General features: G+C 40.2%; 1 protein-coding gene across 1 annotated transcript; it reads right to left on the reverse strand.

Moving 5' to 3' along the window:
- Positions 1–314: 314 nt before the first annotated feature.
- On the reverse strand, positions 315–8026 carry LOC117935396 (synapse differentiation-inducing gene protein 1-like). The gene is made up of 4 exons (XM_034857542.1): positions 7624–8026; positions 5410–5907; positions 1742–1879; positions 315–1062 (listed from the first exon to the last, which is right to left on the reverse strand). The coding sequence occupies exons 2-4, from the start codon at positions 5839–5841 to the stop codon at positions 904–906; spliced, it is 729 nt and encodes a 242-aa protein (XP_034713433.1). The 5' UTR covers positions 5842–5907; positions 7624–8026; the 3' UTR covers positions 315–903.
- Between the last annotated feature and the right edge of the window lie 17439 nt (positions 8027–25465).

Raw genomic sequence — 25465 nt, forward strand, 5'->3', positions numbered from 1 at the left:
ACAGTGAGTGATGCCAAAAGACGATGAAGAGCCAGTTACAGTGGAGGCTTGTGCCGGCAATAGCAAATTGCCAATATAACGCGCCGTGGTCGACAATACACTCTGACAGGCTTCTCTAACCACACAATCCATGTCGTGTTCACTGGTTCACAACCTTTGTGGTATGGTGATGTACCCCGCCAGCCTTTAAGTTGAGATCATTTACCCTGTCATCAGCCTTAGCCATCATGTTCCAGACTTAGGGCTATTGTGTAATAAACTGGATGTTATAAGTATAAATGTGGATGCTCAAAGAGACTATGAATAACAGGATAAGAGACTTGGCAGAGGATGTTTTATTATTCATGCCAAATGTATTTATTGACTAGATTAACAGTACACAATAAACACAGATAACCCTCTTGACCACTGCTCAGCAACTTTGTGTACAATTTAGTTATCTTTCTAAAGGGTCCATTTCTCCCAGAAACGCATATACAAAGTGGACAATACACAATCTGCAATTGTATTGGCAGAAAAAACGTCTACTTTGAAAGTAAAATAAAATTGCTGTAAATTACTAATGTGACTAAAATGTAGGTAGTTCTTAACTGTTTTTTACTTCACTGTTTTTTTTCTCACATATTAGTACAGCACAGTCGCTGTGGAAGAGTAGACATTCTTCCCAGCACTGTCTTTTCTTCCTTTTGTGGTGGTGAAATGCCTTTTGAGTTTTGTTTCCCAGAAATAAAGATTCAGTCCGGATCAATATGCAGTCCTGCCAGTTCAAGTAATACTCCATCCACACATCTTGTTTTTTCCTTCTTCTTTTCTCTCTGTCTTTCTGGTTTAGTCTTTTCTCTCCATATTGCTTCTTTCATAGCGCAACAGCACAGGCAACCCCCCCCCCCCCTACACGTAGTGCTATACGTGTCCAGGCTTGGACAGGTAGGCGATGAGGGCCACAACCACCCCCACATACATCCCTGTTCCAATGGTGATGGAAAGAGCAGCCAGGAATAAAGCTCTTCTGGAGCTCATTCCTGCTCTGGAGAAGTCTCCCTTAGCGATGGCCTTGCCTGTCTGACAAAACAAAGCAGAGAATGAAATGAGCTGGTGTGTTACTCATCAGCACTGAGTATATGAGTAGGTGTTAAGCCACAGTTAAAGGAGAGAAATCAAGAAATGCTCTTGGGTAGCCATTAGTTACCATGGCAATTAGGTCATTATGCCTCTGACAGTGACAAATGTGTTGTTTGGGTGTTTTGGTTTTCTATCAAAGAAATGAGCCTGGCCTTTATTTTTTTCTTCTGACACATTATTTTCTGCTACGGTATTGTCTCTGCAATTACTGTGGAAGATTTCGCAAAACCATTAAGATATGCTGTGCTTTGCTTGAGGTTGCTGGACGTGAGCACAATCTTTTCCGACCTGAAAGATGTCTAACTGACATTAGACCAAGGTCTCAGCTATAGGATGGATGCAACAACTTAAAATAATGTTATCACAGTGCACATGCGCACACAGAACATACTGTGGACCAAAACCTCAATGTTAATGGTTTCCTAAAGTGGACTCACTGACAAGTGGTCCAAACCTGCTGAATTTACATAGTAAATCATCTGAAATAACTGCGAGGAGGGTCACAGGGTGGAAAATTGGCTACAGTAGCACTTGTCTGAGTGCTTGTGCTCGCTGACCTTAAATGGAATGCAGTGTAATCAGACTTAATGACAGGCTTGAGGTCTCCAGTCTCCTTTACCTTGTGAGAGTAGTAAAAGGCAACGATGCCCAAGGGCCAGAAGCAGCAAAGCATGGAGAAGATGGCTAAGCCCAGATAATCCCGGGGGGGCAGCACGAGGAAGTTGTCCTCGCTCTCACTGTCACTGGAGCTGTCACTCTGGAAGACAGCGGGTTAATGAAGGATAGTTAAATGTAAGAAAAGGAGAGGATGATGATGATGCACTTTTTTTACATGAATGCTTGTAGACAAGCCCCCCCCCAAGTTTAGTGTATCTGCCTTAGTACCACCACTGCCACCCAGAACAGGATGTGCTCAGCCAGCCATAAAGGATTTGGTGCCTCTGTCAACACCCGTGAGCGGCCTTGCAGATAACACAGGATTAACGGATTGTTCCATCATTGCGAGGTGACAGGGTAAACAGCAAGAAGACAGTGTAATTTATGTGCTCAATTGCTTCTACAGCATGAGAGACCTCCACCATCTCTCTTCAATATACCCGGATTCTTACAACAGCCTCCTGTACTGCGCCTCCATTCTCAAACTCAGGGCCACAAGGGCAGCGTGGGTTAATGGTAATAGTTTTGAACGCCACTCAGACTACATCGGCACACTGCGCCTGCAGCGAGGATGGCAATCTGACTGCATGGGTGACCTTTCAAGAGGACGTTACCTTACTTCTGTCAGCTGTCCCAGGGACGGAGTGGATGTTTGTCTAAATAAATAGCCTCCATAAGGAGCAGGTTTCATTTGTTAGTCTTGCTGCCTGCAGGAATCAATTAAAGTGGGTAAAAGGAAGGCACAAAATAAAAATCAATATGTAAGGCAGGAACTGAACCAGCCATTTTTAGAGGTAATTAAAGAACAGGCAGGCAAAGAAGAAAGGAGCTATACTATGTGTGCTTCAGACCACATTTTTAAGCTTGTGCACAATTGTTTTAGCTTCTGAGAATGCTGATCTACATTGACCAAACCAAAGGATCTAATCATTACTTCTGCATCAAAACTATCTTTAGATGTTAGAGGGAAGTGGTGGAAGTGCTATACTATCCAAACAGGTTCGGACAGCTACCTTTGCCAAGAAAAGATTATAGAGCTCCCTGTTATCTGCTTTATGAACACTGTCCACCTGGACAGCTGGCTATGATCCATCAAAAGAGCAGCTGGTCATAACCACATAATTTGACTTCACATGAATAAACCGGTGGGTACAAACAGCAGTAATCTTCTTTTATTTTTTTTATAGCAAGACCTGATAACAGTTCTGAGTGACTGGTGCATTCAGACCTACTGACATCCTGCCTGACATTGAGTCTGGCCTGCTGGGGACACACTCCCAGTCTGGTCTCATGCCAGGAGAGCTGATGGGGCTCTGCAGAGGCACAGTGCCTTTAACAACACTGTCACAGCGCTCTCTGAGGCCTGGTTAGAGTCTGAAGGGGACAGTCGACTCCACAGTGGGGCACACGCGGACCCCCTGCACCTTGTTACTTGTGGCAATTACAGTGGCATCACCCACGCAATCTTGTTACATTGTTACCTGCAATTTATTTTTCTCTGTCACACACTTGTCTTCTGCTGATAGAAAATAGTTGTAGAATTACTATTGTGAAGTTACAATACCGGTTTTTCTGTTGCTGGAATAAACGCATGCTGACCAGGGGTGGGCCATCCGACAATTATATATTTATAATTTTTTATATATATATAGCCTACATATTTATAAATTCATTTATTTCACATGTATTTTACGAAGCACGTTCCCACGAGTCTATTACCATGATTTCATTGCTGCTCTCTCCCTCGGGTTTATGTAATCAGATGTTACCCTGTGCTGTCTCTTGGACAAAAAAAATCTTCCGAGTGACTCCCCCTGCTGTTTAAGCGAATAGAGAAGATGCTGTCAATTGTCATTTTTATTTTGCCAATCCAACTTTGAGTTTACCCTGTTGGATGTATTATTTGACAGACCAGAGCCTCCCAGCTGACCCAGCTACCTACGTCGGCATTTTTCGGAGCAGTTAGTTAGTATTAGTTTTTAGATGTAAAGTTTATAAAAAGCAAGCAAGGGGATGTACACTTTTTTCAAATGATGTGCAGCTTTGGTAAGGTTAATGGATTTTCATGCAATTTACGGCTTGTTTTAGATTTTTTGCTGCTGGTGTTAGAGATTTGAACAGGGGCAGGGGCCGCTGTGCCCTTGTTGTGTGCGTGGTGGAATTTGTTGTTGAGCCCCAGCAGCTTGGCTGGAATTTGTGGGGAAGCCTATTGATTCCTAATTGTTTAAGTTGTGTTGTTGATCGCTTTCTGGTTGTCGTATGAATAAATGTGACCGGTTGTCATGGGTTTGTTTTTGTTTCTTTGATAATTACCTACATTCATTTGGACTAGGCCTATATGTTATGTTGCGTGAAAGTGATGGCTTTAGTTACATTGTATTCAGGTCTCTGCAATAGTGTATTCTACTCTAGGTGTTGTGCCTTGCATTAAATCATTATAATACTTTAGTGTCATGGTGAGGTTATTGAAAGGCGGTTTAATTGCTGTAGGATAGTACTGAAGGCCTAGGTGTAAAATACACAGCCTGCCACTGATGCTCACAAAAACTGGTTGTATTATGATGGAAAACTGCAGCAGAAATTGAGTGAGCTGTGAAAGTCCTCTAAAAGTTTAATTTGACTTCTTTGCATCAACACGCATCTGACGCTGTTTGTGTCTGTTTTCATGAAGCGCACACACATTAAGACGGGCAGGAAGGGGAAGTAAAGAAACGCAGGTGCTGAGCAAAACGTCTCATATTCCAGCTGGAAACCCAACTTTCATCTGAGAACTGTTCATCAGATTAATTTGCTCTTTTGAATTGACATGGAATAACTTTGGCTCCAGCCTCACCTGCTCCAACAGCCATGCATCAGCAGAGTCCCGCTTAATACCCTCAGACCACAGCATTACTTATGGCATTAAGGGCATTCGCTACTGTGTCTCTATCTATCTGCCAGGCCTTCAAGTGACAAGAGCTTGCCCGATCATCAACCCAGTTTTGGTGCTGTACTTCTTCCTCTGCCAGCTCAGAGCCCTGGGTACCTCACAATTGTCCCTGGATGAAATTAGATTCGACCACTTCTGAAAAAAACTTCTCTTTTGTTGTCACGCTGTTCTTCAGAGAGTGTAGTTATAGTCCTAAAAGAACAATAGCCTGGATAGATAAACTTGAGATGATTTTCTTAGAATGTAATTAGGAAAAAAGTGCACAATTACCCTGCATTAGATATGAAAGACTCCAGCAGATGGACCATTTAGAGAAGAGAAATAAGCATGAATCACACTGGCAGTCTATTAGAATGGTAACTGAAATGATAAGCAACACATGACTCACTTTCTGCTGAAAGATAGCCCTCACCGTTACGGGTAAGTCTTGTAACGCCTTTAATTTCGTATAGCAACTCAATATGCTAATAACTCTGTCAAACACTGCCAAATGGCTCTTTCAATGTGCCCTTTAAGCAGTATAGTTACAGTGATTATTGCCTTATTGGATATAGCAAGAGTGAGAAACTTGTATAATCATGCATCAGGCTGCAGTATGGACCCAGTATATCAGGCACCTACATCCCTAAATAAAAAGCCACTAAAGCACTGGAGATTGCCATATACAGAAAACATGTTTGTTTTTTGGCGTGACCTCTGACCTCATACTCGGGACCCTGCTCCTCTTCCACATCATAGGACACCGTCTGAATCTTTGCATCCTTCTCTCCTTGTACGCTGTCCTGAGGGTTTTCTGTGGAAGCTCCATCCAACACAGTGTCCTTACTCTCTGTGAAAGTTGTCTCAAAGCTCTCACTCTTGGAGTCCTTGCTGTGAAGGCTCACGTCGTCCTTGTACAGCATAAAGTTGGGCCTGTAGAAAGCCTCCACAGCCAGATGAAGGGATGTGGCGTCCAGGAACTGTTGAGTCTTATGCTTGCCATTAGTCCCAGTCCCAGTGTAGTAGTAGCCAATCAGACTGTCCTGGTAAGGCTGACTCGAGTAGTCAACCTGGTAACCCTGGTAATCGTTGTGCACCTTTTGTCTGTTGCTTTTGTCTAACAAGGGGTTCTGGAGCTCACTGAGGCTTTCCATGCTGGCAAGTTCAAATGTCTAGTGGCTCACAGGATGAAGTCCAAAAAGGATTTGGCAGTCTGGTAGCTGGAAATAAGTACAGTTGCAATTAAATGTGATTTATACAAACTTTAAAAGCAATACATGACAAGCAGTTTGTTTAAATGATGGTAGATTCTTGGGAAAATGCAGTTAATCCATCCAGTAGCTCAGATCCAACATTGGGTTTATAGTAATGTTATAATGTAGGACGTGAATTCAGTGCAGGAAATATTTCATCTTGCTTGGCAATCAGCATTCCTCTCACAAGCTCTCACCAGTCTGGGCCATAAAATCACCATCTGCTGTATGTTCAACTGTTGCATCTCACACCCTCAGATTCATAAAAACATGTCTTCCTATATCACAGCTGCCTATCTTTAAAATGGTGTGCAGGGCTCTGCTATATTTTGCACCGCATACTGATTACTTTGTCTGTGAAATGGCCTCTCTGTTACCCTGGATATTTTCAAATGAGTGGAAGATAAGGTAAAAACGACTGGTTTGTGTAAAAAAACACCAACACAGTAAAACTGTCAGAACAGGCCGTCACTAGGGAAACACGTTCGCCATTAGAGGCAGTGTGAGTGTGAGCATATCCAGATTTAACTAAGTAGTTACAATGGTTCAGTCCCCTATGGCCAACAAAGACCTCATCCATCAAAATAATCTTTTGTGTTATGAGGAAATCATAAAAAGCCACAGAGGCAACTGCGTCAGATTTTGGAATTAGTAGAGAGTAGCAAATCAGAGTCATTTCATGCTTTTTTTTGTTGAAAGTGCTGTAGTGACAAATGAGACACTGGGTGGTAAAACACAATAAATTGTTGAGGTTTTTTCAAACATTAGTTAATAAAGAGGCATGGCAGGGCTTGATTTATGAGGTTTGGGAGGCGAGTGACTTGTACAGACCTGGACACAAACAACCTGGGCTGTGCAAAATAACATTAACACCCAAAAATGAAATCCCATCTAGTGAAACATTATCCTCAAGACTGATGTCAAAGCCTCTGACACAGTCTCAACAAAAAACGGTTAATAAGAAACCCTATCATGCTGATATTGCATTTGTTTTCATTTTCTACATATGCAATGAAAAACTGGCCCCCAGAGAAGACATGTAGATGTGCAGCAGACTTTTGGCCTTGTGACCCTGAGAAAAAGATCATATCCGGATCATGAGTCCCTATAGGTTTCAGTGCCTAAACAATGTGGGCCAGTGGCTGAATCTGAGCCCACACACCCAAGACTCAGTGTCTTTAACACTGTGCCCTGCGGTTGCCATTCTCAGAATGATTCTGAGGTGAGCTACTCTCCAGATAACAGGGAATTCCATTACACACTACATTAGACAACAAAAAACCACATCCCACATCCACTAATAATTTATCTCTCTCTCTATGAAGATTTGCACTTAGCACATGTGAGTGTGTCCTTAGACTCCACAATTATTAATGATCATACTGTCTCTTCTCTTACCTCTGTTTTTGTTTTTACAGTGTAATCATTTATCTATATGAATTTCTCTTACAAAAATCCCCACAGAAAATGTTATTATTTTGATGAAATCACACCTTTTCTACCCGTTCATAAAATTGCAAATACCATATTTTAATATTTTATAGCTGATCATGACGGAAATCTTCATATTTCTAGACTGTTTTTGCTCTTTTGTATTATAAAGAGATCTCATATCTACTTTGAAGTAGGCGAAGAATATTTTCTACTACACTAGTAGCTAAACACCTCCGAAAATCCTCTTACCTGTAATGGAAAATCCTCCCGCAGCTTTGCTCAGCATCGTTTCTCCGCGCAACTGAGTCGATGAAGACGGACGGACCCACGTTTCGGCTTCACATCATCAGTTTTGGGAAACTGCCATCGTAGCGCAACATATGACCTCCTTTTAAAAGGAAGTTATCCCGTGTGTGTGACAATGGACTTTGCTCGCTGAGCTCTGCTGCCATGGCACCGCTGCTGCGATTTTACGCACGGTATCACGCTGAGCTCAGGCTCCAAAACAACTCCGGCAGCAGCCTCAGCCAACAAATTGGCTGTGTGAGGCGCGCTGTAAACTCTAACAGCGACCACGGATTTGAAATCTCAAACTCTACTTGCCTTGCCTGGGCGTTTTCCTCCAGCTCAGTGTCTCATGTGCTGGCTAGACAGCCCCCCCAAAGGTGCCGTTTAGAAACAGGTTGATAGCCACTGAAATATATTTTAGATCACAAGAGCCAGCATTCCCACTTTGCAGAGTCATTACATTAGTGTCCTGGAGTAATTGCATTGCTTGTATTACTTGCCCAACTTAATTGTAAGCTGTTTAAGTGTTATTCTCCCCCACTGAGAACACCCACTAAATGTAGAAAACACATAACACGAAATCTTCAAAGAACATTTTAATAAAACGCTCATGCATTTTAAGATTCCCCTTCTTCAAATAATTCTGCTTCTATTCTTTATGTGCCAATTTACCTTCATTTCTTTTGGCCATGGTCCCTGCAGTGTGCACGGCTCTGAATGTGTTTCTAAACATAGCTCAGGAGTAAGCAAATATTAAATTCATTGCACATTTATATTTGATTAATATTTTAGACAAATCCCATGCATTTATCATGAGCCTGCCAATTTGGTTGTGCCTTTAACCCCACTCTGCTAAGCTGCTTATGATTCCATGCCACAATTTATCATTGTAAACACTGTTTACATAACATTAATATGGATGTATTTTCCATGCAAGCAAATGGGTGACATAATAGATTCCAAACAGCGAAACTATGAGCCTTATTTATTTTGATCTCGCTGGAGGATAATAATGACATAACTACAGTATTTTCAGGGACATTGTCTGTGGTTTAGACTAAACACTAAAACCTGTGCTTATCAGAGGCTGTAATGCTAAGCCAAAAACTAAAAGACTGATATATAGCCACTGAACACTGGACACATATATTATTCAGAAGGAGCACTCTGTTCCACAGGCTCATAAAAATGTCTGGAGTTAATAATGTGCAAGCCCAGGCTCTGTCACTTTCACAGGGAGATGCATTAAGGTGCTGATGGACATTTTATGGGGGACACATGGAGCTGCATTTATAAGACTGGGCATACATGAGCTGCTTCTCTCCCAGAGTCACCTTGTGTTCACATGCACAAGGCAACGTGGCATAACAGCCCAACCATCTTCGTGATGGATACCTCTCCCTCAGGAGCTGAGTATATTAGAAGAGGGGGTGAGGAGGGGGCCACAATCTCTAACTGTTTATCCATTATTATTCATTCTTCCTCTCTCCTTCAGCCTTCACAGCAGGTGACAGAGTAACATTTTAATGAAGATCTGTGTTAAAATGGCACAGGAACATGTGCATAACATCCAAATCTAAAAAAAAGTGGCAGTATATGGGTTAAACCAGTATAACTCAGTGGTGTCACATTATGGATAATTAGTGAAAAGAGAGGATATCTCCTCGGACTAGGCTTCTGCTAGCCTTCTGTAGATGGACTGTGAATATTTATGGTCCTCACTGTGCTCCTTTCTGCTGCTCCATTTTCCACTCTATATTTAGGCACTGTGTCACTACATAGCAGATGCACAATTTGTCAAGCATTTTCTCCTCCGAGTGTTGTTATTTCAAGAAACAAAAGATGATTAGTGCTGCAGGTATTCATGTGCTGTTGATTAACAAAGAGCAACACTAAAGCAGAAGATGTTTTTACCAACTTTTTACTTATTGTACTTTCCTCCACCACTGTTTGATATCACAGCCAATGCTTGACACCATGAACTTTCCTGAGGCCCATTAACCAGCTTTAATCATTTAAATACTTTAGGGAATTAATCACCCTAAGCCGATTGGCAGAGAAAGTATCAAACCACTTAATTTGATCTGGCCTAGCCGGCTTTTAAGGCAAGGAAAGTGGAGATTTAAGCAGCTTTTCCCGCATGGCCGTCCTGTGCATTATTTCCTGTTTGATTAAACACTTTAACGAAGCATATACCAATAGAGCACCTCTGACCACTGAAACAACCCATGGGACCGATGAAAAAGAGCAAAGAATACACAATTAAATCGGTCTGAATACTTGAAAATTCACATTTGCAGTGTAGTTTAGACACGTTTGTGTGGATACAGCCCAGTTTAATCCACATCTGTTTCATTCTTTTCATATCAAAAGTTGTCAACCGATTCTTATATTTTTCTGCTGCTGGTGTTCGCAGACATCAGGTGTTTCATTCATTTGGCCAAAGAGTTCAGTTTGCAGAAATCAGTGGGGCTTCAATCCCTGCAGCGCCAGGTTCAGGTGCAAGAGCAGGAGGAGGTTCAGCATATGGATGTTGGCAGCAACAGAGGCTGGAGCTCCTTTCAGACCTGGAGGTATGAAGGCCTTGAATTAAAAACTCATAAAAAGCCACAGCTAAATACTGACTCGTATTCTCAACTCGACTCAGGTTACAATGAGCTGGCCAGGAAGTGGATGACAGGGTCATGTCTTGTTATGGGCAGAGAGAATACATTCAAGTTGGTGATTAATAAGATAGTAGGTAGGTGAGGAAATAAATAACAGATCCAGCTGAACGCCTTCAAGGCACTGCAAATAAACTGGACACTTTGTTTGCTATCAGGCTCCCTCAGAATTAAATTTAGAGAGCCGTATTTCAGAACTTCCCCCTTAGTTATTTGTTAAGGTCTAAAGTTCTGTATACCATTAAAGGGAATGGATTTATTGCCCTTTTTACATCCAGAGAAAATGAAAACGAGTTTTACTCCTACAGTAGGATGTCATAATGAAAAACATAATAGTTGGTGAATGCCAACATTATGAGAAGCAATTTCATTAAAGTGTTAGAAAGTTGCACAGTATGTGACTTTTCAAGGTTCTTCTACAAATGTCCAATCAGAATATTAACAGTATGTGTCTGGAAGTTGGCCCACGTCTGTGTGCCGGTGCAGGGGGAATGGATGTGGGGCGGAGCACCGAGGGGCCGGCAGAGGCTTTTTGGCTTTGCAATTATCTAACACACAAATGCAATATGTGTCGAATTAGCTGGAAGTGCTCCATCAGGAGGGGAGAGGTCAGAGTTTGTCATCCCCCGATTCAGACAGAAGTACCCCTTTTATAGCTCTACCCTTCACCTATAAATATATATATATCTCTTTAGCAGTGTGTAGAAAATGCAAAGTGTACAACTCTGGAGACGAGCCAGTCTGGAGCTGCAGTAGTTAACGTCAATCCCAACTGGATTTTCTTCCACAGTAGGAACATGGGCGAGGACAGTGGGGAGCTTCTCATCTTCACAGATCGTTCCACTCTAGAGGAACGTTATGTGCAGATTAATGGCATCCTCCGTGGCAAGATTTGAAAACTTCCATTAATGGAACACCAATGATAATTTATTTGGACAGCCGAGCTGCTCTCTGTGAATAATGAAGTGGCCTCTGGATCATTAATATGATGGATTCCCTCTAATGTAGGGATGCTGTGCAAGAAGTCGTAGCTGTGTAAAAAAATAAATAAAATCTAGCCGTGTACATTGTTTGTATTATTGATTTGACACTGTGTCCCTCATTAAGGGGATTGCTTTTAAAGAAATACTACCTCAGAGGATTACCATTTCAAACATTATTAGTGGTAATGAACACACGTTAATCCTGTGGTGAGTGTGTGCAGGTGTAGCAAGTGATGCGTCAGCCAGGCATGACAGTCTGCTGTACGACTCACAGGGATATGGTTTTACTCACAGTCTATCCCATTAGTCCAAAAAGAAGAATTAACAATTAAATGTGCCCAACCCTGCCAGAGCTGCCATCCCTGATGTGTCATGGGACCAGCTTGCATATGGTAGAGCTCTCTGCCTTAGGATTTTCCATTTAACCTATTAAGGCATCTATTAAACAGCAGAGGATTTAGCAGTATGTCTTCAATATGCTTCTGAGCAAAACAGAGCACAGACAAAGTCAGATTTCCCCTTCGGTCTGTGGTTGTTGGACTGCTTGGGAAGGGTCATAAATAGTTAATCGTATACGAGCTGCTGCAGGTTAGGGAAGGGATCTCGCTGAGGGCCGGGGTGACTCATTGCCTTGTCTCTTTGCATCATGTCAGTTACCTGGAGTCTGCACCTGTCACAGGTACTCCCTAGCACCTCGAAACCACTGATTTGCACCCATAAACAAGAGCCTGTTGAAGGGTTCATCACTGTATTCCACTATATAAATATTTTCCCCAAGCGCCTACAGTCAATATATTTATAAGTACAATTAATCATATTACTACGTGTAAAGTAAAAAAGAGTCAGTGACAAACCCATAATTCTTCTTTGCAGTTTCCTACAGCACTAGAGAACGTTTTAATGTCTTTCGGCTAATTGTTTTGGTAGTCATTTTGTGCTGCAGCTGTTTTCAGCAGAAAAGATATAAAACCCATTTAATGCTACCTGTCAAGCACCAAACAGCAGATTCAGTTAGTGACTAGTTGGTGAACATAGTAGAGCAGCTAAATAGTCTGACATATTTCCCTCAGGAGTTGATGCAGAAAAGTCCAGAAGTTTTGACTTGGATTTAAGAAGTGGAGACACGTGACTCCAAATGAATACTAATACTGCTCCGTCTGTTGCATGGTAGGCAGATGTTAGCTAACATATTAGACCCAGCAACTTTATATTTCAGTGTTGTGTTCACAGCTACTTCCCGTGGCGGTTATTACATCCATGTATTGCAGTGCAGGCACAAAGATTGTGGTTTTTATTTACGAGTCTAATGCCTTTGTGCATTTAGCTGCTGTGAAAATAAGGATGGTCCCCAAAATCATGTTGGTAATTTATGAACAATAAAACAAAAATGCTGATTACAAGATTGTAGTAGTAAAAACGATTGTAGTAGATCGCACATTCCTCTGCAGTCTAATATGTTTGAAAACCATATTCTACAGAAACAAAAATTGTAAAATTAGTTATTTCAATTCAGGAAGTTGCATTATGTATGCACCATAAAACTCCTCTTCTGCTTCTCCTTATTTGAATCAATAGCCACATGTTCTCTAATGTTCCTCTTTAATGTTCTTCTCTGAGCTGTAATTTCAGGTGGGTTTATTATCTGAGCTTTGGCAGGCTGCCGGCTGTGTCCTTATTTAAAAAGCTATTTTCAGTGCACCCTGCCACAGTGGCTGATGTTGTGCTTAATAAACAATACAAGAGTCCCTCTGATTCCTGTGGGTGTCCAAAGGTCATGAAGACTACTTGTGTGTGTGTGTGTGTGTGTGTGTGTGCTATCCTGCCTCTCATTTTTAAAAGCCTATAATGGAAACAGGAGATGCAAGTCTTTCCACAGTGAAGGACCAATCAGGACATAATTACATTATGGCAAAAATCTATGATGCTCTGCCACACAATCGTTTTCTGTGTCAATGGCCCCTCACAACTGCTCTGCAGGATGTGTTTACTTGGACTGGCTTAAAAGAGAATCAATGCTCACATGTTTAACCCCTGGGAGAGGAGTAATCATCAGGATCTGAGATGAAGAAAGATGAATTTCTGTAACTGCTCACTCTGGTCCAAGGCTCTTTAAATGACAGTCTACTCTGCCATGTTGGTTTGGCCACCTGTCCCTGGACAGCTGTCTGCTGCAATAAATTGACCCTTCTGAAAAGTAGTAGCTCATATTACTTTTCTAACATGGTCTTGATATTCTCTTATTTCATGACAGCAATATTCCCATGCTCTCTAACATAATAGAATAAAGATTTAGTGAAACAGGCTGTAAAACAGGTGGTGAATGATGAAAATGTGTCCATTATCCAAATGAAAGCCTCTCCATGCAGACTGATCTCATGAAATGGCATATGTATGACACGATATTTCTTATGCCATTATTGGCGTGTTATCAAGACGCATACTCACTTTTTAGCGTGTTTATTCACGACGTCCCCTGACTTACATTACCTTGGGATAGTGTGTGAATTTACGCTGTAGAGAGTAGTATGAAATGGCAAACCCATTGCTTTCTTCTTGCGATAACAAAGCAAGTAGCAAAAACACGGCAAGTGGCTTGTATGTTTGCATTCACTGTATACAGCATGGACATACACACGCATAGCTCAGAGTGCGTGCAAATCAAAACCCAACTTGGCTTAAGAAGGTCAGCATGTACTGTATGTTTACGCAAAGTCATGATGTCATGTTGCTCCATGAGGAGATCTGACTATGGATGATACTTGACAACATTGACATTGCTTTCGTATGTTAAGCTGAATAATAGATGAATTGTGCATTTATAATTTACCCGAAATTCAGTATTTGTTTTTTTTTTATGAGTTCAAGGATGGAATTGTCAAAGCCACTGTTGTTGTCTTAGTTGTTTGTTTTTGACATCCAGAGAGAACCGGAGGATCTGCAAGATGTAATGAAAACATCACAACCCCAATCATAGCATATTAGACTACAGATTATGTGTTGCTGTTTGCTATTTTTTCCTCCTATTTGGCGGGAATGTTAAACTAAACATTTAAGCACATTAATGAAGACAAGCACATGATATTGGCCGATGCAGCCACTAAACCGATGTATAAGGTTGATGACAAACGAATTGTGACTCCAGAGATGCTGGACACTGAAGTTGAGTCAGTTTAACATTGGGGAGTGCTGGAACTATGCATATTTTATTGGCATATCCATATTTTATTAAAGTGCTCATTATGTTGAGTGATGGCTCGGATGGAGATTTAATCAGGTCCTTTTTAATCTCACATTCATTTCATAATGACCTATTTCTCACTTGACATTGAGTCAGAGGTGGACAAGCTATTTTACTGTGACACACCGAAAACGGTCAGTAACAAAGTTAGATTTCCACTTTGCAAGATACAAATTAAAAAAGGTTTATAAGAAACTGATGTTTTTTGTTGACTTACTCCAAGGACTGAAATTGAATAGACATGAGACTGCCCAGGTTTAGAATATCAATTTGTCTTGTTTGGATGTTCTTTTGGTGCTTTTTTTAGCTATTGCTGCTGTTTTATGCCTCTTTGATCATGGGAATCAGGGAAGTTTGGGCATTATTTGGGAAAAAGTCCCATTATGATATTTCAGCATATTGTAATTTAAATAGTCTGAGAGAAAACTTATCTGCATCGCCTCCTTGGCTCTGTATTCAGGCTTTAGAAAATTGAGCCCATGACTACATTTCTGTACGGAAATCTTAATAAGTGACTTGAACAGTCAACATAACATTGCCTGGTGCTGTATTTACACTGCATGTGCTATAAAAAGATTAGCGTAAATTAAACATTACATAACTGAAACCATCAGCATGACAAATAGAGCAGCTTCCTTTCCTCCTACAAGTTGTGTGTGTGGTACTCTGTATAAGGGATGAGAATTGATGTGACACCTAAGCGACCATGGATACCAGTCATGAGATAGAGGAAGAAGAAGGTGAACCTGTAGAAGTAAAACCTGGTTATCTGGGTTAGTACAGCTAATTTACCAAAGATTATGCGGGGGATCTATAAAAATATTATCTTTAGACACAATGGCCCTCATTTATCAACTTAACGTAGAAACCAGCACTGATATGAGCGCAAAAATCCTTTTACAACAGGCTTCACGTGGGATTTATGAATTGTCTGAAAACGATTGTCATTTAAATATCACTGTATCTTGGTTTGAGGCCTCGCCCCTATTTACGACATGGCCAGACGTAATCCGGCTAAGAAGCGGCACTTTTTGGAGGTGGAGATTGAAACTCTGACATCTCAGTTTAATTTGCACTAACATGTGTCCTAGTTGGCAGCCAAGGAAAACTGGTATTAGGCTCCAGGAAGAATGTGGAATAGAAAGATCACTGGTACGGTCAACAGTGTTGTCGTATTGAATCAGACTCCAGCTGAAGTTTATTTAATTTAAACATCCCTGACATATGTATACTCCTAATAGTAATAGATATGCTTAAATTGCAATCTCTTAGGCCCACAGCAGAGGGGTGTTGAGTTTTAAAAAGTTAAAAACAATGTTTTGAAAATAATGTATTTCTGTTTATGTATGATGCAACCAGGTTAGGATAATATGCATTCTATTTCTCATTCTTTGTCTCTGTGATAAGGTCAAGACCGGCCCTATTGTCTCTGCACCTTCCCCCTCTCTTTCTCCGTCTCTAAAGAATTGATTAAGCCATATCTATCATTTAGAATACATGAGGAAGCTCATTGTTCCCACAGAAAAGATAATTGCTGTCCCAGGATTTGGGAGCCGCCCCTGCTGGGCCAGACTTGATTGGAACATATAATGTGTTTTCAGGTAGTTTGAAAATAGGTGACACTGACTTGGATTCTGTGGCCGGGTGTGGTCTCATTTGACCAATAAGGAGAGTTTTCACTTGAGGAACCACCCACTATTCTAGGAAATAAATGTGTGTGATTTAGACATTTTCAGGACTGATCTCATGTGACTTTTATCAGGGAGAAATATGGATCAAGTCCTCTGTCATCTGCAGTGTTATTATGTTTTGTGTCTTATTGTCTTTGTCATATAATCTTCATCATGCTGTTTCATTTAACCTTTTGTTAATTCTCCATTGGACTTCAAGCCTCCTTCTTCAGAGATTCAACAAACACGCAGTTAGTTTTTTCTTACAAGGCTGGAAAAACAAGCCAAAATATGTCGGTCAATGGCAGAAAGAAATCGTTCACTTGTAGCCATTAACGACACTTTAAAAGACAAACAAAAACCTAAAGAAAAAAATAGGAATGTTGTGCATAGTCATGTTTCCTGTTTTGAATATCATTGCCAAACATGATATTACACCGTTTGAAAGCGAGGAGTAATATCCTGTCTCCTTCATATATAGCTCCCAGTCGGGGCTGTGCTGGACACTGCTCTCTGGGCATTGTGTGGTATGTACGATGTATGTACGTGTGCATACATACAGCATTTGAGTGGGAGTGTGAATGTTAAAATTAAACCCTGTTCCATGTAAAGGTTCCTGTAACTGCAGGCGTGCTTGCCAAGTTACGTTGGCAGGCAATTATGTGTGAAACAGGAAATCACGGAGACAGCCGTGTAAGAAAGAGACACATTTTCCTTGAAAGTGTTAGATTTTTTTTTTCTCCACAAATTGTCATTTGCGTTGGTAAAACAGGATGGACAAATACATGGGTGAAAAAATATCAACACAATTTGCAACTTTTACCACAGTAGGTATGACAGATATGCGTGGCTTAATGTTCACAAATATTATTTTCTCTGTATGTGTGTTTGCACACAACACACAACACCTGATCTCAGAACCACAATAAGAGATGACACATACCTGTGCTATCTATTTACAGTAAGATTGTACCTATTATTAGTTTTTTTTTTTTTTTCTTTCAAATCCTGGTATTCTTAAAAGGGTAGTTGATAACTATAGGTTCATAATTAGTTGCATACTGTCTTAAAAAGTTGATTCTATATCCATATATCTCATCTAGATATGAGAACTCTGAGCGAATGATATACTGCATGTACAGTAGTTTGAAAGTGACTATTCAGTGTTGGCTACAGAACTTTTCAAATGATGCTCTGAACTGTGGCAGCTGCATTGTGACCCTGTTTTTGCTCATTATTTCTGTTGTTTCTTCTCTCCCTGTCCACTTCCCACTCGACTTATAAGTGCAAGGAACTCTTGCAAGTAATTGCAACACTGCTCACAGCGCTCAATTTCAAAGATGTTATCTGAGATATAGTTTTGTGCAGGAGGTTAGAAATATTTCACCAGGCAACAACAAAAAGTACTGCAGTTTGAAAATGTACAAGTGGGGGGAGAAGTGTGCTCTTTTTTCCTCATATCTATGCTCATCAAAATACTCACAACTTCAGGAGTCAACATGGTCTTTCCCTACATTTGTGCAGCATTTCGCACCACACGCTAATTCCACTGGGGACGTGAGTTTGAGGCTTTCTAAAATGCCTGGAGAGAGGTTACCAGGCGGTGGAATCTATAAATGAAGAGCTGTGGCTACACAGGTCGGAGCTGTCTACTCGCATTATCTGCGGGCTTCCTCCTCTGATGCAGTTGGTGAAGCATGAGGATGGTCAGTAATCGGCTGTACATCTGTACCTTGTGGGTCGATTGAAACATTAGACCTTGCCCCCTGACTCATGTGGTCATTACCTTGCTGCAGCAATTTTACATCGACAGTATGTTGTTGTTTTTTTCTTCTGTTGATCAAATCTACTCTTATTTTAAATATTGAAAAAAACCAACGGCCATCTTTCACTTCTTATTATCCTGGAAAGTGGCTACAGTGCAATGGTCACTCTCCAGGGACACCTGCAAGGAGGGAAGCACAGTAGGCCGCTCTCTGTTGGCTGCTCACAGATGATGGAGAGTTGTGTATAATGTGTTAAACGTCTCTCAAGTTGACCTAAATTAACTTACGTCAATCACACTACTGACTCCAGGGATCAGCAAGGTTATCCTAAATGATTAGCCTGCAGTGAAAAATAATGGTTGGTGGTTAGATAGGTACAACTAGTGTCATGAGTGTTGTTGATTCAAAGCAGTCACGATAGGAAAATCAGAAGAAAGGAGAATTTTGTATATTAAGTGTATACTACTTTTTTGTATATTAAGCCAGATATAACCAAGGGGGTAAGCCTCTCCTCTCTAAGCGTAGCTCAAATGGCGCCATTTCAATGCTACGAAGCCATCACCCGCCGTTAGCATCACGTTGACTGCCAATCATTACATAGCAGCTTTTCCATCAGTGCAGGACACTTTGACAGTAATTAACTTTACATCGGAAGCGTGTCAAGACTCTATTTGTAAATTGTTTATTTCTAAAGTAACACGACAATGTATAAAAGGCTTCATTACCTTGTACCTCACGTTATGGCCCCGCACCAGACATTTTTGTAAAAATAGGCCAATGATTGCATTAAAACCAAGACTTACCATCGCAAATCACTGTATTTTCAGGAGAAGCATGCAAACAGTTTGGGCTTCCATTAGCTGTTTAGCTTTAATTACTGTTAACTATGTTAACTAGCATGTTAGTTAGCAAAAATTAGCCTATGCCTATGTTATCTCCTAACGTATATACCTACGCTCTCCGTCTCTGCAAGATGGGAATGATTGCTGTGCACTAACGCCTAGTCAACACCGAAAAAGTGCTTCTATTTTCCTTCACTGGTCTCCGTCCAGAACAACGGGATCTGTTGGTCCACTTCTATGGATATAACATGTAATGAGTTATAGAGGTGTTTGTAAATTGAGTTTGTGTTAAGTTTCCCAGTCTTTATGCTAAGTTAAGATACCTCTCTACCTACTTCTTGGCAAGAAAGCAAAGTAGTGTATTTCTCTAAATTTGGAACTATCCCTTTAACTTGTCAAGATAGGCTACATTGTCCTGTGATCTCTTAAACAGTAGTTAGATAAATATTTTGCTTATATTTATAAAATATTAAATATCTTAGTGGGAGAATGTAACACACTGTCAGTACATCAGAAATAAATGTTCTTTAACAGAAATGGAGCTGGATTAAAATAACAAATTGAAATCATGCAGTGACCATACGGCTTCTCTTTTAAACTTTTTTTTTTGGCCTGAGATCAGATGACCTTCAAAGAGAATATAGAGTCGGCGTTAAGAAGGAATGATGGAACCATTTCTACTTGTGACCTTTAAGTGATGTATCGCCGCTGAGCAGTAAGTGATATCAATGGTCTTGTGTCGTTATGATTTGCCAAGTATATATGTCAATGTACCCTCCAGGCTGGACACGTGGACATGTTCTTATGTCCAGGGTCATTGGAGGAAGCAACTGAGGGTGGTGGACCGACAGCAACTAGCAGACTCTTTAACAGTCTGCTGGCCTTCATTAAAGCCCCGAGGCTTCTTCATTCAGCCGTGATGGAGAGGTGTGAATGATGGTGGGACTAAATGGACAGTCTAGTTCTCTCTTTGTGTTGCTGCAAAGAACAACTTATCATTATACATGGCTGAACTGCTGAGGCAAACTGAAGCTTCATTTAACTAATTATCACAACTCCAGCACAGTGATTGTGTTCCAAAAGCCCGGAAATTGGAGCATTATTCGATGTGATTGTAGAATTAACGCACCATGTGCTGGAGTGAATTTCACAAGCTCAGTGGGTTTCATGGGTCAAAATGTTAAATCAAAAGCCTGGAAATATTGGCACACTTCAAACTAGGGCCTAATTAAAGAACTAATCCATCAGGGAGATCCACCAGAATAAGATACGCAGCTCACTGCCAGTTTGTATCCTTTTTCTAATAGCATAGTGTTACATCTAATTTGTATTTTCACTTTTTACAGGGGGGCATTCTGTGGATATGCAGCAGTTGTTGCAGATGATCCATTTTGTGTGCTACCACACTATGCCCAATGTGTTAATATAAAAAACACTGTGCCGGTTATTACATTTGTCCTCAGATTTCATTTTCTGTCTACTTCTGTGAAATCCACAGTGAATCACCTCCTACTGTAATACACACACATATTGGAGCAAACTATGACTGTTTGGAGATACACTCTGCAAATATACAGTACTGTCTATGTAAAGGAGGTGCTGCAGCTGCAGAGGTCTTGCCTGAAGGAAACAAAGTCCTGCCAGAAGAAGAAGAATAGGAGAATAGAAATTAATTTAAAGTTGATGTCCTCTGTTTTATTCTACCTTGTATGATTTGGCAATAAGTGATAGAGAACATCTTAAAGCCAAGCCATTACAAAAACAAAACAATACAAATCTACAACACAGACACATTCTCATACACATAATTTAGCCTGTACATAAACGCCAGTTCCGACTATGGCACCATAGAAGAACACAAACAGAGGACTGTTTTTTAAGGCGCAGCTTAACCCTGGCCAAACCTATAGTAATACTGCCAACATGAAAACAATGTGACAATGTGTTGCTCGTAGTGATGAGCCTACAGAGAATGATCACCGGAATCTGGCTTTAGGTTTCTGAATTCGGGTTTATAGTGATTTCCATTTTATAGTTTAGCTGTAACTTCACTGGGAAAAACATCCACTATACCTGCTCAGCACCACACCACGGACAGACACTAGTTTCAATACTGTAGATAGATAGATTTTTATTAATCCCAAAAACAAATGGGGAATTTTGTGTTTGCAGCAGCAAAATATCAGACACACAGCACACATACAGAATATACATGAAATAACAGAATACAAATTATTTAAAATATATACAAGTTGGGACTAAAAATACAAATGTACAACTGTTTAACTATTATTGGTAAAGCCGTAGATAACATAAATATTGTATGTAAATGTTGTGCAAGTTGCACTTTGTGCAGTTGTGGTGTCTTAGTTAAACAGAAAGAGCCAGGTACCTCTCTCAGGAGACAGTAGACACCAAAACTGACCTAATAGGAGAGTGAATATTGGATTTCAAGTAATTCTAATTCTAGTCTGTAGCATTATGTTTTCTACAGTTCTTATATAAGAAGTAAGAATAACTGCACTTAAAGACCAAATAATGAAAAGCCTTTGAGTACCACTGGTTTTAATGTTTTAAATAATATTAAATAGTTTTCATAGTTTTAAATCTTTATTGAGGTTCCTGCAAAACATACACACACAAGACAAAACAAGCTGTCCACCATGGCAAGTTCTGATTTCACTGATCTGTACTGCACATTCTATTTTTGTGTTGCTGTAAGCAACAACCTGTGGAGGACTCCAGCTGTGTCTCACTGCTCCCTCGAAACAGAAGATGTTGAGTTTAGAGAGGGTTCAGATACAGACCGTTCAGATAAGCACTTGATTTGCTCTGTTACTCACCATCAGGATTCTCACTGGGGGTTAACTCACTCTCCTCCTACTATCCCTCCCTTCCTCGCCTTATATCTGTTCCTCCTGCTGCAATGATTTTTCTTCACTTTCCTTGATCTTGGCAATGTCAGGGTTCTGCTGATTGTCAAAGGCACTCCGGTTGCTCCAGAACTGCAGCATCTGCTTTACTCTCAGCTCTTTACTCTCCATTTTTTCATTGTTTCTCTCATCCTTCCAGTCTGTCTGTCTTTCATGCAGTCTGTCTTAATAATGTGCATTTGCAACATTTAGGGCTGTTATTTTTTTTTTAATTGATTCCGCCATCGCTTTTTACCAAAGTACACCTTGAAGATCAATAACAGAGTGAAAATCAATCATGAATTATCCTGACTGCTGCACTTGTGAATTGCATATTAAGATAAATCTCACATTACCTAAACAATATGTAACTCAAAGCTGTATCCTGTTTCCTCTCTCCTGATGTGTATTATTCATATCGTACTAACAATTCACAGGAACACAAAGTCTAACCCTGGCAGCATTCACAAAACATTGTTTGTTATTAAGTAAGCTTTCTTTGTATCCAGCCAAAATATATGCCTGTGCCAAAGCCAATGGGGAGCCATTAATGCAAGAATTGAAGTCTTATTGTTTGGCATGCCAGCAAGAGAAATAATGTGAAGCCACCACTTCATTGGATATTTACAGGATATACAATTCTGGACCCCTAGATTGCTTTGTGGGGTGCACACAGCCTTATTCTGATGAATTCAGAGCCATAGATGTCAAGTGATGTTTCTTTGTGGGTACTTTCGCAGTCAATAATGTTGCCCACAAATTCCTTACCCTCGTATCAGTTTCAGGCGTTGCCTCTTTTCTCTGTATTCTGCATTTACCAGGAGCTGATATATGGATTAAGTCTGTATTATGAAGCAAAAACGACATGGTTGTTAAAGGCCAAGCTGAGCTGAGCAATGATGTTTCCCTTGGCAAACTACAGCCTTTCTTTTGTTACACTCCTCCGCTATCATCAAGGTTAATTAAAAATTTCACCATGGCTTCACAGTTTTCATGCCACCTCCGGAAAATTTCCACAAAATGTGTCTTTTTCTCATTTCCCTTCACCAGATTCTCTCTCTGGTCTCCCACAAGGGTCCTTTGGCCATTATTAGAACTTAATGATCCCAGTTTAATAATCAAGGGAATTAGTGGAGTTCAGCAGTGGTGTTGCTGTGTCCTACAGGCATTGTGATGGCTCGTCCTCGTGTTTGAAATAAGCATGTGTTTAATGTGTTGTGTTCTCATTGTGTTCCCTGTGTTGCACACTCTGCTATCAGGGGTACATAATGAGATGTTCCACATCTTCCTCTAATTAGTTTTGGAGTGTGTTCATTAGACTTAGCCGATTTAGTTAACTTATGGGTATCTCACAATGGCCCAAATCCCCCAAGTACACTGATGTCTGGGTGATAAATCATCTCTGTCTGCCCATTGTAATGAGGCAGACTTTCAAAGTGTCATATTTTGCTCTTAATATATGAAGAGCTGAGTTATGCACTGCATCAGACTGTTAGTCCACATATGTCTCGCAATCTCCTACAGGCTTAAATGCATCACAATTAATTATGTTTACATTCTTTGTTAGGCTTGTAAATGGATTATAGACTGATATATTTATCTTTATGATGACTGCTGCAATACATCAGGGTACATATATTTCTTCTATCAAGCTTGTTTTACAGCCTTGATGAGAAAAAGAAAGGCCGCCTTGGCTTAGGGCATTGTCCCTCGAGTTTAACACATGGTCCCTCTGTCACTTTCTCTCAGCCAGCCATGATATTGGAAATTATTCAGCATTAGTGTGCATAGAGCCTGGTGGACTTGAGGTGTTACTCCCTTGCAGCAGTGTGTCACATTCAAAAAGAAGTAAATTAGCTGTCACCAAGAACTGGTTTGGGAGCAGCTGCTATGCCTCAGAGATGATCCTTTTTTCACTGGTTCTCTGCTCACTGCCAAGTCGATGCAAGGCAACAAGTCATTGTAGCTGCTAGAAGTAAAGAAGCACAATGTAATGAAAGTCAAATGGCTTTCTTTATCTGAGATTGAATTACATCCATAGAAATGAACATACTGAATCACAGCACCAGTGTAAATATCACCTGTTATGCATGAGTATTGCATTAAAAAGCTGAAGGATTAGGTACTTGGTAGGAATCTGTGCTTCTCCAACAGTAGACAGTCGCCCTCTCATTATATACAGGGCAACGTTATGTGGAATTCATTACCAGTAGCAAAGCCCAAGGGACAGGCCAGATTGGCACAGTCTCCAGACAACAGGGTGACACAGCCTGTTTTCAAAGACTTATGTCTCACATAGTCAGACATATTCAGAACAATGTATTCATATTTAAACTACCAAAGATTTACTCATCTTTAAAGTCCCAAAGATTAAGATTTTAAAGTTGAGAAAGTGAAGAATAGATATTTTTTTGTGCTTTAATTTGACAGAGAGTGTCTGAGGTAAACACACATATAGCTTACTAGAGTGAAACACTTACAGGTCCCAGAGAGTTTGAAAAAAGTCAATAATAATCAAGTGCAAGAAGCGGCTAAAGAAATATTATGAGGCTTTAGTGACCCTCGGTGGTCAAACTGAGTAACACAAGTAATGATTTTAAATATAATGCAGTATTTATTATAACCGTAAGAACAATACTGAGAGGAGGGATGAATTTTTACCTAATGATAGCACTGTGTATACTTTATATTTACACACATTACAAACACATATATCTTGACTTACAGTACAACACTGCTACAACGGACCACAAGGCAAAAACATGGCTGCACAATGAAAATAAAAAAGTATTAACATGATGCCAACACACAAGCATAAATAATTCACTGAAAGTACCAGTATGCTGTACAAAATGTTCATGTCTGTCGTTCTCTATAGGAACTGTGTAGTGTTTGAGACAACATAAGAACAGAAGCACTGACATCTTTTGCATTTATATGAACAGGGACAATGATGCAGTGCAACAGTTTTGTAGAGCTAAGGCCTCCAACTATCATTCTGCTGCTCATGTTTAAAGGGGCTGCACTTGACATTCAGAACGTTTATATAGCAGCAAACAAATATTAGCTATGTAAAGATATAGTGGAGTAATGGCGCCTTAAGCAGAGAAAAGTCACACTGCCTCTGTTTGTGTTGGAATTTGAGCTTCTATGTTCTTTGTTTTCGTCACCGGTTTGGGTATTTCACATGTTGGGGAGCAGTCCATTAGGGCCGTGTAAAGGCAATTCCAGCCTTGGTTCTTTTCAGTATTTTGAGTACAGCCCCTTTATTAATAATAATAATAATAATAATAATAATAATAACAACAATAATAATAATGACGCACCTGTGATATACATAATTCTTGTTTTCCTCTGATTTCCATTTTATGTTTAACATAAATATCTAGTCTCATTATTGATCAACAATGGATCAAACACATTTTGCCCTATGTCCACTCTAAAATACTGCCTTCATTCAATATTTTGTTTCTGCTTACCTTTTTAACATTGGGAAAGTCATTCTAACTCCAACCATTCTTTAGGGTTCACTGAAAAAAGTGAGTAATGTGCATTGCAACAATTTTAATTATTCTGCTAACTGAACAATATCTTCTACTCACCTGAAACTTCTTCATATCCAATGGTGGTCATAAGTTCATGAACTCATGCTAAATTTGACTTAAAATAAATTGGAAAAATCTAACCTTTTAGGACACCATTCCTAGAGATTGGCATGTTTTTATTTCA

Source organism: Etheostoma cragini, chromosome 20 (assembly GCF_013103735.1).
Source record: "Etheostoma cragini isolate CJK2018 chromosome 20, CSU_Ecrag_1.0, whole genome shotgun sequence".
In the NCBI taxonomy this organism is placed as follows: domain Eukaryota; kingdom Metazoa; phylum Chordata; class Actinopteri; order Perciformes; family Percidae; genus Etheostoma; species Etheostoma cragini.